This window comes from Scophthalmus maximus, chromosome 20 (genome assembly GCF_022379125.1).
Source record: "Scophthalmus maximus strain ysfricsl-2021 chromosome 20, ASM2237912v1, whole genome shotgun sequence".
Classification (NCBI taxonomy): domain Eukaryota; kingdom Metazoa; phylum Chordata; class Actinopteri; order Pleuronectiformes; family Scophthalmidae; genus Scophthalmus; species Scophthalmus maximus.
Genome location: NC_061534.1, coordinates 9,219,957 through 9,233,218, shown reverse-complemented (window position 1 = coordinate 9,233,218; position 13,262 = coordinate 9,219,957). Strand labels below are relative to the sequence as shown.

Genomic DNA, 13,262 nt, shown 5'->3' with positions numbered 1-13,262 from the left:
ATATAGCAGTTCATGAATCAGCTGTCATGTTAGTATAAAATCACTGCGATGGTGGGTTTTGTCGTTGGTTTATGAAGAGAAAGGCGCTGGTCAAAAAGAGACAGAATATCAGTTGAAATTAAGGTCACAAGTTCCTAGTGGGGAGAGAGAGAGGAGGGCCGAGTAGGGCCTTGGTGACATCTCCACACATGTCAGCACAGCACATTGGACAGCACAGCCCTGCCCTCAGAACCAGACCACAAGATCAACAAGGGCAAAGCTGTTTTTTCTTTGCCCCCAACAGCAACCTGTTGTCCTTTTTGACGAAGGTCAGTCCTCCTTCGAAAACTGTTTGCGGATATCTTCTCCAAAGGATCCATAACATCTTCTCATCTGGTACTCTTAGTCTTTGGATCTAAAACCTTTCCTTCACTTGACCATGACCGCTTCAGTCCTCTCCAGCCTCGGGTTTATCCGCTCTCTGAATGTCCTACTCCTGGTGTTGACTGGCTTGAGCTTCAGCAGTCCCATCAGGTCTCTTGAGAACCACCGCAGGGCGTCAGTCGGTAGGGATGTGGGTGATAATCCGCTTCTTGATGCGCAGGACTTTATGAGACAGTTTCTGTCCACACTGAACCTCACAGAGCCGAGGCCCCAGCCCAGGCCCCTCGCTGCCCGTAAGGAGCCACCAGAGTACATGTTGGAGCTGTACGACCGATTCGCCAAAGACCGCACTTCTGTGCCCTCGGCCAACATTGTGCGCAGTTTCAAGAATCAAGGTACAAACTTGCTTTATTTAACGTCACAAAAATCTTGAGGAACTGCCACACCTTTTGCTTCTTGTTTATCCAAAAAAACCTTACTGGTTAGCGTTCAAATCACTTGCTTCATATTTGACATTTTAAAACTTCAATCATTGACTGAAAAACCTTTAATTTATAGAAATCAAATTGATCTAAATGTTAAAGTGTTGTTTAACATAACAAAGCTATTTAACTTTAACATTATATAAATGATATGATTCGAACAAACCAAATACATTTATTATGGTAGCTGTAAAGTATTTGATACATGGGTACATTCTAATGTTTGAAAATTTAACGTGAAAACGCACGCATGAAAAATGCATTGAGACACACTTGTTGATATTTTAATTTCAGATTCCTCCCCCTACAGTTTAACTGCCCGGGGTGTGAGGATATTTCCACTGCAATTCAACATCTCCATGCCCCACCATGAGCATGTAACATTAGCGGAGCTTCGCCTTTTCACTCTGGCCCGGAGGGCCCAAAGACCATACTCTGGCCTCTACTGCAAGGTGACCATTTTCAATATACATGAGGGCGTTGTTTGGACAAAAGAGGTGGGGAAAGAAGGGAGAAGGAGGGATAAAGAAGGGGTGGTGGAGATGAAGGATTTGGAGGAACTGGTGACAAAGCATATTCATGCCAAAGATAACAGCTGGGTGTCGTTTGACCTGACTCATGTGGTTACGCTCTGGCGGAAATCGGGGTCTGCAACTCACAGACTGGAGGTTCACATCACAACTCTGGTTTCAGAGGAGGACGGAGCCATGCAAGCCGCCATGCAGGACGTTGAAAGTTTGGTTGAGATTGATATCGACAGGAGCTTGGAGGGGAAACAAAATGCGGTGGTGATCGTGTTCTCAGATGATCAGAGCAGAGACAACAAACAGGATAAACAAGAGCTTACCCAGATGATTGAGCACGAGAGTGACCTCCCTGAAAACATGGGCCGGAGCCAAAAAGCTTTCTGGGGGCATGTTAATCACAACACTGGCCATGCTAACCAGGACGACCTGGACAAACAGTCCCTCATGCAACTGCAGTCCAACCTTATCTATGACACACCTCCCCGAATCCGTCGCAATGTTAAGAGCGAGTCGTGCAAGAGGACCCCGCTCTTTGTGGATTTTAAAGACATTGGCTGGGATACATGGATCATCCAGCCTCTGGGCTATGAGGCATATGAGTGCAGCGGGGTGTGTAACCCACCTATGACCTCCGAAGTCTCGCCTACCAAGCATGCCATAGTGCAGACTCTGCTGAGTGTGAAGAGCCCAGAGAGAGCATCGCGTGCCTGCTGTGTGCCCACCAAACTGGAGCCCATATCACTTCTTTATCTTGATAACGGAGTGATCACTTTCAATCACAAGTACGAGGGGATGGTGGTGGCAGAGTGTGGATGCAGATAGTCCTGGAAGCGAGGCCGTAACACAGAGATAGAGACTGCACATTGCCCACATCTCCTCATGTTTCCACAATATCTAAGATCTCATACAGTGGCGTGTAAAGACACAGTTCTGGACTTAGTTGTAAATTAGTGATGGACACAAATTTGTGCTAATTGTTGTAAATTTTTGCAATTGTATAAAGGTATATCAGTTAATATATATATGAATGTAGAATATGAAGCTTTCAAAGTAATGCTGCAAATCTTAAACAGTCTGTCATGATTTGTGATAATTCTTTGGTGAATTTTTTGTATATCAGAATGTTTTTGAGTGTAACATCAGACAAGATGAACATGAAAAATATATTTTCGCAAATATCTGAACATCTTGGGAAAAATATCTGTTCACGCTGTTTTCATGTTCCATGTTGAGTCAGAAGGTTAAATATCGCTGTACTTATATCTGTTACAAAACCAATATGTATAAGTCAATGAAGAGATCAAACCCTAGAGAATTTCAATGTGGGTGATGAAACAAAACCCCACCAAATAGACTATTTTTTTGTGGATCTCCCTCAAAAGATTTTCTCCATTTTTTTATCCAAGCTGAATTATTCTGTCATGAAAAATCTACATCTTTGCATGGCCACCATACTACAATGACTTGCACTACTGTTAGTATGCTGTATGTTTTTTATTTTTAAATTAAAGTCTCTTAAATTCAGCTGTAATTGAATCACAGTGATGCCAAAATGCTTTATTAGTAAGTAGATATATATATATTATTTCTGTGCCCTACGGCATGTTGGAGCCATGGAAATGATTTAAAGACTGTGACATTTTCCCTTTTATTGGCTCGCCAGAAAATCTGTTGTTCATGGCTTTTGATTTTCTCGTTGTCTTCGAGCTCTTCGCGGCTTCTTGTCTGAAAAAATCCAAATCCAAATTTCTCTTGCCCAACATTGCTGTCGGCTGCTGTGAAATCTTTCTTTATACCGTCCATTCATAGCCTGCTTTTGGTTCTCACATGATCATTAATGTTGTCATGGTTGTAAAAATAAAATATCTGAAAACAGACATATTCACAGATTATGTAGCAATTTTTGGCCGCTTGTACCACTTGCTTCATTGCCAGGTGATCACAGCACTCCCCACCTAACAAACCTTAATCCCCATCCCTCTAGCGCCACATGCCTTGCGGGCCTCTCTTTACCCGCTTCCATGCCATAGCGATAAGGAGGTGTCAGAGCCTGGAGTCTCATAGTCCGTCACTCAGGATGAGACGCCACTCCAAGTGGTGTCATTTGTCAGAAGGTGGTGTCAGATTCCTGGTCTCCAACACCAACATGCTCTGCTGACAATCCTGCCATCAGGTTGCTTGGTGCCCTCTGAACCCTTCTCACTTCCTTTTTCTGACATGGGCATGCGGACACCCTTATCAGGGCCACAGCAACAGTACAAATGGAAAAAAACACATGTCACATCATCACCTAGCTTCTGCTGTTAACAGTCGGAAGCAGATAACAATAATCGCGTAACGCTGTGGAACTTTCTAGCTTAATAGGATCCTCGCTTGGTGTGTAGATTTGCATGGGCCGAGTCTGCAGGGCAGAGATATTGACTGTGAGTGAACAAATTGATTGAAATAAAAACGTCAATAGGAATTGCCCAAGTTTGTAAATTACCCAGTATTTATTGACAAAGCCTTTTTTACTGATTTAGAGTAAGAAAATATCTTTAACTTTTGTTAATCCAGCAAGGATTAACAAAACCACCACACTTGAACCATAAACACATGACTCATTTCGCTGGCAGATATGTAAGATTGAGAAGAAAGGTTAGGGCGGGGAACTGCTGCTATTATTTATAATATCAGACTAAATAACAGTATATCCGCAAGGGGGAGACTTTTTATTACAGTACAAACCATCACACTACGAAAAGAAACTTTATTATTATAAGCTTTCTTGGGGATGCAGGAAAAAATGATATTTTCTTTGTTTGTGATTTATTATTAGCCTATGCATTGTGCTTATCAGAAAAAATTTAGTTTCAGAACTTCACAGATGGTGTTTGTGTGGCACTCACTGAAATAGCTCTGACTCATAATCAGGGCTATTTCAATATATATATATATACATATATTACAGTAAACATACCAGTTTTACATTTTCATAATTAGAGTGTAATGGGAGATATTGATGTCATTTGATGTTTTTCAATGTCTTTCAGAAATCAAACACAAGGTATAGAATTTTACTCACCTAGACTGTTTGAGTAAAGGAAATTGACTGAGTTTGTTGTCTTCACCCAGTTTAAGTCAAACATCCAGAAAATGGAACATATTTAAACGTAAAAGTTCATAAAGTCATACATGGTATAAAATTAAAATTGGCTGAGTTCAGTTTCAGGGTGTTGCTTGACTCACTGTCACAGATTTATACTTAGATAGAACAGAGCTCTTGTCATGAGTAACAGCTGTTCTTTTCCTGTCAAAGTGTCTTCTGTGAATAAAGCCTAAAATTGTCGTTCATCAATGCGTTACTGTAGGTGACCCCAGGGCACAGAGAAGCTGATCCCTCCGTTCATCCTACTCGTAGTACAGTATGTGCCCTAAGTATGACTGAGGGGTAAAACTCACGCAGCATGCTACACTAACCAGTGCTGGCAAAAAAACTAGATTTTGATTTAGGGACATTCTGCAAATCAGGCGGTATGAGGTCATAGTATAGAACCAGCCTTCAAGGCCCCCATCACTTCAGCTGATCATGTGCTTTAGTTGTACATATTCTGACAACCTGGAACCTGTGGCCCACTTCACAATCCCAGCCCAATGTGCAAGTTGTATTTATTATCTTTGCTTGTTTGATTTACTTGAAATGGTTTCAGGTCCAACTGAACATCTGGCGCAGTGCACCCTTCAACGAACTCACATGCATCTGATACACATCTGGAGGCCCAAGAACACAATTAAACAAATCCTCAATGTACAGGAACCCTTATGTTAATCCAAAAAGATCCATCACTCTACAGTGACTTTCTGGTGTGCGATGTATTGACATTGATATTTGCAAACAGTAGGTGTTTTTTTTTCATGAGAAAACAAACAGCAGCGCCACGCCTGTCACATTTTTTTACGCGCGCATGCGCAGATGGAACCTGGTGGGTGGAGGAGGAAAAAAAAGTGTTTATTTTCGTGGTCAGCTAACCGGTGAAGGTTTACTCTATTCTTAAGGTTACATTAAGTGCAACAAGGCGAACACCTACACGAGAGTGTGTTAAGCTAATATGATATTGTACCATTACGTGTAGGTAAGCGGGCCGCCACAGAGAGGCAGGGGTTAGCCAGCGTGCTAGCGTGAAGTTGATGGACGTCTGTTAGCGTTAGCTGTTATGTGCTAGCGAGCTAGTTGAGGCTGGGGGCAGCATATCGACACTGAGGGAGCTGAGGCGACCCGCTCATCGTCTGATAATACCTGGACCGACGCCGCCGCCGCGAGAAATCACGGTGAGTACACGAACCAGCATGTGCATGTTTGGTGCCCGCGCTCTGTTCTGAGACCACCGCTTTATTAAACTAGCGTTAGTCGAGTAATGCTAGCGTTGTACCCCGCGGTGGCTAACGTCGACGTTAGCCGGGGCAACGTAGCTGAGCGCTCTGCAACAATTGTACTTTTACTAAATGTGCGTGTTAATTTGAACAAATAGAGGTAAGATTACCAATCGGTATTCTTTAATTCAGTTGCAGTTTCATAACACTGAGGTTATTGTTCGGAAGGATACCGCTGCCTGTGTTTGTTAGCCTTGGTACCCATCAATGCTAACATTAGCTGCTAAAATGCTTATAGAAAAACCTGCCCATGTAACCCCTATTGACATCTGATTTTTATCCTAATATTATACAAGTATTGTAGATAAAGAGCAAACTCCCCCGCCCTTGTTTTGCATATCAGACGAGATGAAATTGCCATATGCACAGATGACGACCTGGGAGGTGTTGTGCATGGGTGTGAGATGTTACTGCAGCGGTCATACACTTGAATCAGAAGTGACCGTTGTTTTTCACACGTTCGCTTCAGTTCGGTATGTTCACACAGAGTTAAATTGAAGATACCATGCAACCAAAAAATACGTGGATGTATTGAGTTTCTTTGTATTTTGCCCTTAAGCCCAGTCACTGTGGCAAGTGGCTGCAGAGTTATTTTACTGCCATCTGACCTTTTCAGTGGTTTCAATTGACATTTATTCTACTAATCAGTTCTCTTTCTGCACCAGGAGTGAAGTCGGGATCATTTACAGATTGTGCTTGTGTGCCACTTCCTGCAATGCAGTGTGAAAGTTTGGTTACCCTTCTCCTCTGGTCTCTTTAAGAAGACACAGCCCTCGCTGTTTTTAGATTTGCTAAACGAGAGCAGCACTCGATCAACAGTCACTCCACCTTATCAGCTCTACTGGTCAAAGGCATAGAGGATACACCTGGGAAGTCTTCCCAAGGTTGAAACCCAAGGAGCAAGATGTCAATCACAAACACCCCCACGAGCAATGACGCCTGCCTGAGCATCGTGCACAGCCTCATGTGCCACCGACAGGGAGGGGAGAGCGAGAGCTTCGCAAAACGGGCCATTGAGAGTCTTGTCAAGAAGCTGAAGGAGAAAAAAGATGAGCTGGATTCCCTTATCACAGCCATCACTACGAATGGAGCGCATCCGAGCAAGTGTGTCACCATACAGCGAACTTTGGATGGACGCCTACAGGTACAGTAGTTGATTTACAGTACAAAGTTGGTTTGTGATATGATGAGAGAAATTTGTGAGCGATTGCACAGAAACGCTACTTATCTCATTAGATGTTTATGCTCTGCTCTAGGTCGCAGGGCGTAAAGGTTTCCCCCACGTCGTCTATGCCCGACTGTGGCGATGGCCTGATCTGCACAAGAACGAGTTAAAGCACGTGAAATATTGCCAGTACGCCTTTGACCTGAAGTGTGACAATGTTTGTGTCAACCCATACCACTACGAGAGGGTTGTCTCTCCAGGCATCGGTAAGTGGGAATCGAATGTTGTTGTTTGTTTGTTTTTTTCGTGACTACATCTCATTATTTTAGGTTATGGATAAATGTAGAATAACATAACATGTACACAAGAATAGATACAAGAATTGCGAGGGTTCATATAAGTTGGTGTATTTTTTTTTTTACATGATTTCATCCTTTCAGATGAAGTAGTTTTAATTAGTAAATTAATAGATTTGGAAATTACATTTCATTTAAATTACAATTTGCATTTATGACCAAATTACATTGCTTTGGGTATCTGTTCGATTTATTTAATACATTATCTAATTTTCACTTTATCAATCTCTTCATTCCACAGCCCTTTTAGTCATTATTAGAACATTCCTGCTACTTAATAATCTTAGTGATAATGATGTAATAATGTGCCGTGAATGGTTGAAAAATAACTGCCCTTGTCCTGATTCTTACTCTGAATATTCACCCCCTTTTTTTTTTCTTCTCCAGATTTATCAGGACTGACACTTTCAAGTTCAGGTGAGGTGGTGCCCGAGTTTTCCTTTTTGCTTTTTTCTGATTTTTGTGAGATTGCACCGGTCTTAACCACTTGTGTCATCCTCTGCCAGGTCCACTCATGGTAAAGGATGAATATGACTATGACCAGCAATCTCACTCTAGCTCCGAGAGCCACCTGCAGACTATCCAGCATCAGCCTTCGAGGCCCGGTCCACAAGAGCCCTTCAGTGGGCCCGCTCTGCTCCCCCCATCGGAAGGCAGTGGTTCAGCCTCAACATCTGCTTTCTCTACAATCAGTGCTGGACCCTCAAGTGAGATGCTACATATATGTGCAGAATGTAATAAAGAATTGCTGTTGGAATTGAATTAATGCGATCAACAAAAATGTACAGTTGGCATAAATTTGGTAACGCAACTCTTTTGAATGCATATTTCCAGATCCTGCCCCTAACTGGAGCAGGAGCAACAGCTTCACCCCTGCGGTGCCTCAGCACCAGAATGGTCATCTACAGCATCACCCACCCATGCCTCACACAGGGCATTACTGTGAGTGGAAACACAGTCACGTTCTGCAAAGCTCTCGCATTCAACGCTATGAAGCACTTTTTTAAACCATCTCTTCAGTCATGAGCATAGATTTTTTGTCAAGTCAGTGGAGATGATGTGCAGTTAGTTATCTCTGTTTCTTATCTGGTCTTTGTCTGACTTTGTTCTCTACTGCTTTTCGTTGTGTTTAACCAGTGATGTGTCCCTGTTTGTTTCTCATGAAGCCTTTTTGTTTGAACTGTCCTTGTGCTATAGTTTGTGTGTGTTAATAAACGGAATACGTGAAGGGGCAGAGACAGACACAAGCAACAGAAAACAAGTGGAACTTGTCCTACATGGACAATATGCACTTGAAATCTAGGCTTAAAATCTTTTCTTTTCATTTGTAATGTCCCATAAATCAATCCCATTAATCTACATGCACCTAGTTGCTAATAAGGTACTATAACATGAGTATTAATTAAGATCTTGATGTGGTTAAGTGTGAAGAGATAGTGGGCTCAAAAGCCATAACTTGGCAAACATGCATCCGTAGGCTGTGTTGAACAATCCCTGATTGAAATTTCAAGCATGAACATGAAACAAGCAACACTTTTTTTTTAGTTTTCAATAACTCACATTTGCAGAAACTAAAGAAGATTCAAGCCAACATTTTTGTGCACATCTAGTGGTACAGTGACCTTGTTTACATGTAGTTTGTAGCAAATCCAAGATGGTTGTTCAGTGCGCTCAAATCTGAATGATATATCGAAATTATCTCGCAGGGCCTGTTACCAATGAAATTGCGTTCCAGCCCCCCATATCCAATCACCCTGGTGAGTATTGAGCTGCGGATTGAAAACAACATTCACATATTTACCCTTAATACATCATAACAGACCATTTTGACCTGAGGTGACTATATTGTATTTGCTTTCCAGCTCCAGAATACTGGTGCTCCATTGCTTACTTTGAGATGGACGTCCAGGTGGGGGAGACATTTAAAGTGCCGTCCACATGTCCGATAGTGACCGTGGACGGCTACGTGGATCCATCAGGAGGGGATCGTTTCTGCTTGGGCCAGCTGAGCAATGTTCACCGGACAGAGAACATAGAAAGAGCCAGGTGCTCTGCCTCATGTGATAAAAAAAAATTGAATTCAAGCACACATAGTTGATAAGTTAATACGTAAATGCAGTGATGTGATGTCTCTCTTTTCTGACTGTGTTTACTCTCTAACTTAAGGCTCCACATTGGTAAAGGTGTGCAGCTGGAGTGCAAAGGTGAAGGAGATGTGTGGGTGCGCTGTTTGAGTGACCACGCAGTGTTTGTGCAGAGCTACTACCTGGATCGAGAAGCTGGACGTGCTCCCGGAGACGCAGTTCACAAGATCTATCCCAGTGCTTACATCAAGGTGAGATCGCAGCGCCTTGCTCATACGGTGAAAAGCAAAAAGAAGTAGTGTTGGTGGAAAACACACTAGAGCCATTATGCAACTAAGGCTCTTATGTGAGTATGGTGGAGCTGTTAACTGTTAATGTAGCTCAAGGTTGTAGTAACTGATGTTGCTGTAAAATATGTGGCGCATCCTCTGTTCCTTTGTGTTAGTGAAGGAAAGTTAAAGCTACAGCGTGTGATATTTTTAAGAACCCATTACACAGAAATTGTCGGTAACCATGTGTTCATATATGTATAATCACCTGCAACAAAGAACAAATGTTTATTAGTCAACTTTGAATGAGTTAAATATAGTTACACGAGGTGGACCCGACCTCCGTGTGACTCGCCATGTTTGCTACGTCGTGTTGAATACGGTTGTTGCAAAAAACGGTCCAGAATACGTTGCATTCACGTTGAACTTTCAGCGCTGCCGGAAACCAGAAATGGAATCGGCAGAGGGCCACCATAATGTGTCCCTGTCAGTTGCTCAGTTGGTTGCGGTTTGCAACCTTACCACCAGATGCCGCCATAAAATTACAGAAATGACACACTGGGGCCTTTAAAAAGAAATATATATGTTAATCAAACTGAACCTGGCCTGGTCACAATATTAGTAAACGGTCAAATGGTTGAGCGGTCGTTTCAATATCCCGGCCTCTTGTCAGTTTTTCAGCGTTTGTCTTGTCCCCCGCCAGGTGTTTGACTTGCGTCAGTGCCACAGGCAGATGCAGCAGCAGGCCGCGACAGCTCAGGCGGCAGCTGCAGCTCAGGCGGCCGCAGTGGCCGGTAACATTCCTGGACCAGGCTCTGTTGGAGGCATCGCCCCTGCCATCAGTGAGTGTGTTAACTGCTGCACTTTCTCTCCGGCGAGTGTATTATTGTGATTGTTTCTCTGCATTGTCCTCTAAGATCAGGGACTTTTAATGGCACTGCCATAAAAGAGTGCATTTTCTTGTGTTGAGCCTTTGCTTTGGGCAAAACTGTGACTTCAGCAGCCTTATTACGTAGGAGATATTTATTTATATATTTATTTTTTATTATAATGTTTATTCAGATTAAGTGACTATGGCTAAATGGCTGGATTTCATCCCAAACCGACCCAGATGCATAAAAATTGCCGTTACACTGCATTTCTCTGTGGTGGTAGAAAGTTTATCGACAATATCTGTCAGATATTACTATGTGTTGATGTTGAAATGCAGATATAAGGAAAAATTGTGACTTTATTATGCAGTTTCCTAATTTGGGAAGGTGGAGTTCAGTGCTTGCTTAAGAGCAGGGTCTGGACAATTTGGACTTTTGTGGGCCAAAACTGATATTAGTGAGAAATTTATTACAGATACCGATATATCGGCCAATATGTATATTTTAAAAATTGATGAAGATGTTGTTATCAAAACCTAATGACAAAGAAATATAATTGAGGTTTGATATTGTATAAAAATACAATACAACTCCCCTGCAGGTCTGTCTGCCGCCGCAGGCATCGGGGTCGACGACCTGCGCAGGCTGTGCATCCTGCGGATGAGCTTCGTGAAAGGCTGGGGGCCCGACTACCCACGGCAAAGCATTAAAGAGACGCCCTGCTGGATTGAAATTCATTTGCACCGAGCTCTCCAGCTACTGGACGAAGTTCTGCACACCATGCCCATAGCTGACCCTCAGCCTCTTGACTAAGTTCAAAGACATTAATTGTAGAAAACAAACGGGAAGAAAACAAAAAACCAACCAGACTGTACTTTTAACAGATCACGCCACCTATAGCCCCGGAGCACCGAAGGAGGACTGCAACTACAGGGGATGCTGAGTAGGTTACAGGACACAAAAGGCGGGCAGTATACGCCGATCACACCGCTTTCTCAAATCCAGCGCTGCGAGCAGTTGTCAGGATACTGAATTAGACTCCAGGTCTCTAAGTTGAGCGACTTCCAGGCAACAGCTGGAGGAACATGTGAGTCACACTGGGTGGAGTCGTAGCAGTGGAAACAAGCGGCCGAGAGGATGAGCATATTAAAACAAAGCCAGTGTTCTGACATTGTTCACCAACTGGAAGTGAACAAGGCTGCATGTCGCTCAAATCTTTACAAAAATAATCTCTCACTGTTCTCAGCTAAAGAAAAAAACTTGTTTAAAAGATTAACATTTTTTTAATTGAGTGTTGATCGAAAGCAGAAATGCAAAGAGACTGTAGGATGTGAAATGGGAAATGATTCCTTTTCGCAATGTTTGGAGTCCCTGTGATTAATTGACAAAATTCATTTTGAACTATTTAGTAAAATATTTGGCTCAATAACAGCTGAGTTAAGAAGCACAATGGTGGCACATTGTATCTGATGCAAACCTGTCCTGTACCCTGTCTAAACGTTTGAAATGTGATTTCAGTTGGTGTACACTGCCGCTCCAGTCCTCCTTGTCGGCTCTCCGGTGCCGATATATGGCTTCATGTAAGTGGGGTTTTTTTTCCTCCCTCGCAGATCAGGACATTTGGGTGAAATCATGTTATTAATTTTCTTGCAAAATGTTAAATACTTTTTCAAAGCTGACAGACCTTGTTGGTGTTTTTTTATTTTTTAAATTCATATTCCCATTTTGAATAGTTGTTTTTAATAAATAGGCCCACTTTTAGTTGAGCTTGACTTCATTGTTATACAAACTCCAGATTTAATTGAAATGATGAAATATGTTGAAAAGAAAAGGTTATTATACATATGCATAATATCTGTAATTTTCTTTACTTTTTTTTATTAGATGCCCATATAGTGTCCATTAGCACTTTATTATTTTGTCTTGTTTTTTTGTCCCGTGTGTGGTTACTTGTTGTATCCATATAATAGCTTAGCATAGTGAAAAATAAAAACGTGTACACTGGGTTCTAAAAGTCCAAGACTGCTTTTGGCCCCTGCGGTAGTTAAGTGTTCTATGTTTTCAGTATCAAATCATTCGCCAACAGCTGGTTTGAAAGGTTTTCTGGCAAAATAATGCTGATTATTTGTAACATATGGAGTCGTGGTATATGAAATCTGAATCTTACCACTAAAGAACTACCTTACAAACCAGTAGGCAGTGAATCTTTGACCCTCAAACTACACGGGTGGAGGATCACTGTGCGTTCGCCTCAATTTTAATTTGAGCGTCACTCAGATAACGGTTGACATAGACAGGAGCTGAGGAAAGGAAGTGAGGATTGAACTGTGAGAGGAAGCGGAGCCATATCTATGCCTAAAATGGAACGGTTTTATCAGACCGTGGTCATTTCAGTGCTCATGTTGCTTCTAAAAGGTCGGTTTTCATTAGCAACAGAACGAGGTTAGTCTTCGCTCCGCACTATTCAAAACTATTTTTGGTATTTGGAGCTCTGTTTACAGCTGTTGCAGTATTTTATACTTTTTGCTACCTTTACAGTGATGAACCACTCTGGCCAAAATTGAAAAATTATTTAAAAAAAACAAAGGAATGCTGTACAATTTTCAGGAAATGCAAGTTTGTGCTCATCGTAATACAATTGTCTTACATTCTGAATACATAACTGAGTTTGAATGATATTGGTGTTTATATGTATGAATATGGTTGAATAAAATCGAATGGGCTAAAACTCTCA

General features: G+C 42.0%; 2 protein-coding genes across 7 annotated transcripts; both read left to right on the top strand.

The window, feature by feature from the left end:
- The first annotated feature begins 295 nt into the window (after window positions 1-295).
- LOC118285004 (bone morphogenetic protein 10-like) lies at window positions 296-3,185 on the top strand. Its single transcript, XM_035608269.2, has 2 exons — window positions 296-758; window positions 1,140-3,185. Exons 1-2 carry the CDS (start codon window positions 419-421, stop codon window positions 2,192-2,194), a joined length of 1,395 nt encoding a protein of 464 aa, XP_035464162.2. The 5' UTR covers window positions 296-418; the 3' UTR covers window positions 2,195-3,185.
- Window positions 3,186-5,325: 2,140 nt separating this feature from the next.
- smad4a (SMAD family member 4a) lies at window positions 5,326-13,262 on the top strand. 6 transcript variants are annotated; one of them, XM_035607780.2, is made up of 11 exons: window positions 5,326-5,680; window positions 6,544-6,926; window positions 7,039-7,213; window positions 7,691-7,720; window positions 7,810-8,037; window positions 8,138-8,245; window positions 9,010-9,060; window positions 9,166-9,349; window positions 9,470-9,638; window positions 10,360-10,498; window positions 11,130-13,262. In XM_035607780.2, exons 2-11 carry the CDS (start codon window positions 6,687-6,689, stop codon window positions 11,339-11,341), a joined length of 1,536 nt encoding a protein of 511 aa, XP_035463673.1. In that variant the 5' UTR covers window positions 5,326-5,680; window positions 6,544-6,686; the 3' UTR covers window positions 11,342-13,262. The 6 variants fall into 6 exon arrangements, 4 of the variants coding, with proteins under 4 accessions (XP_035463673.1, XP_035463671.1, XP_035463672.1 ...); XM_035607778.2 differs by having other exon boundaries at window positions 6,448-6,926; XM_035607779.2 differs by having other exon boundaries at window positions 6,126-6,926.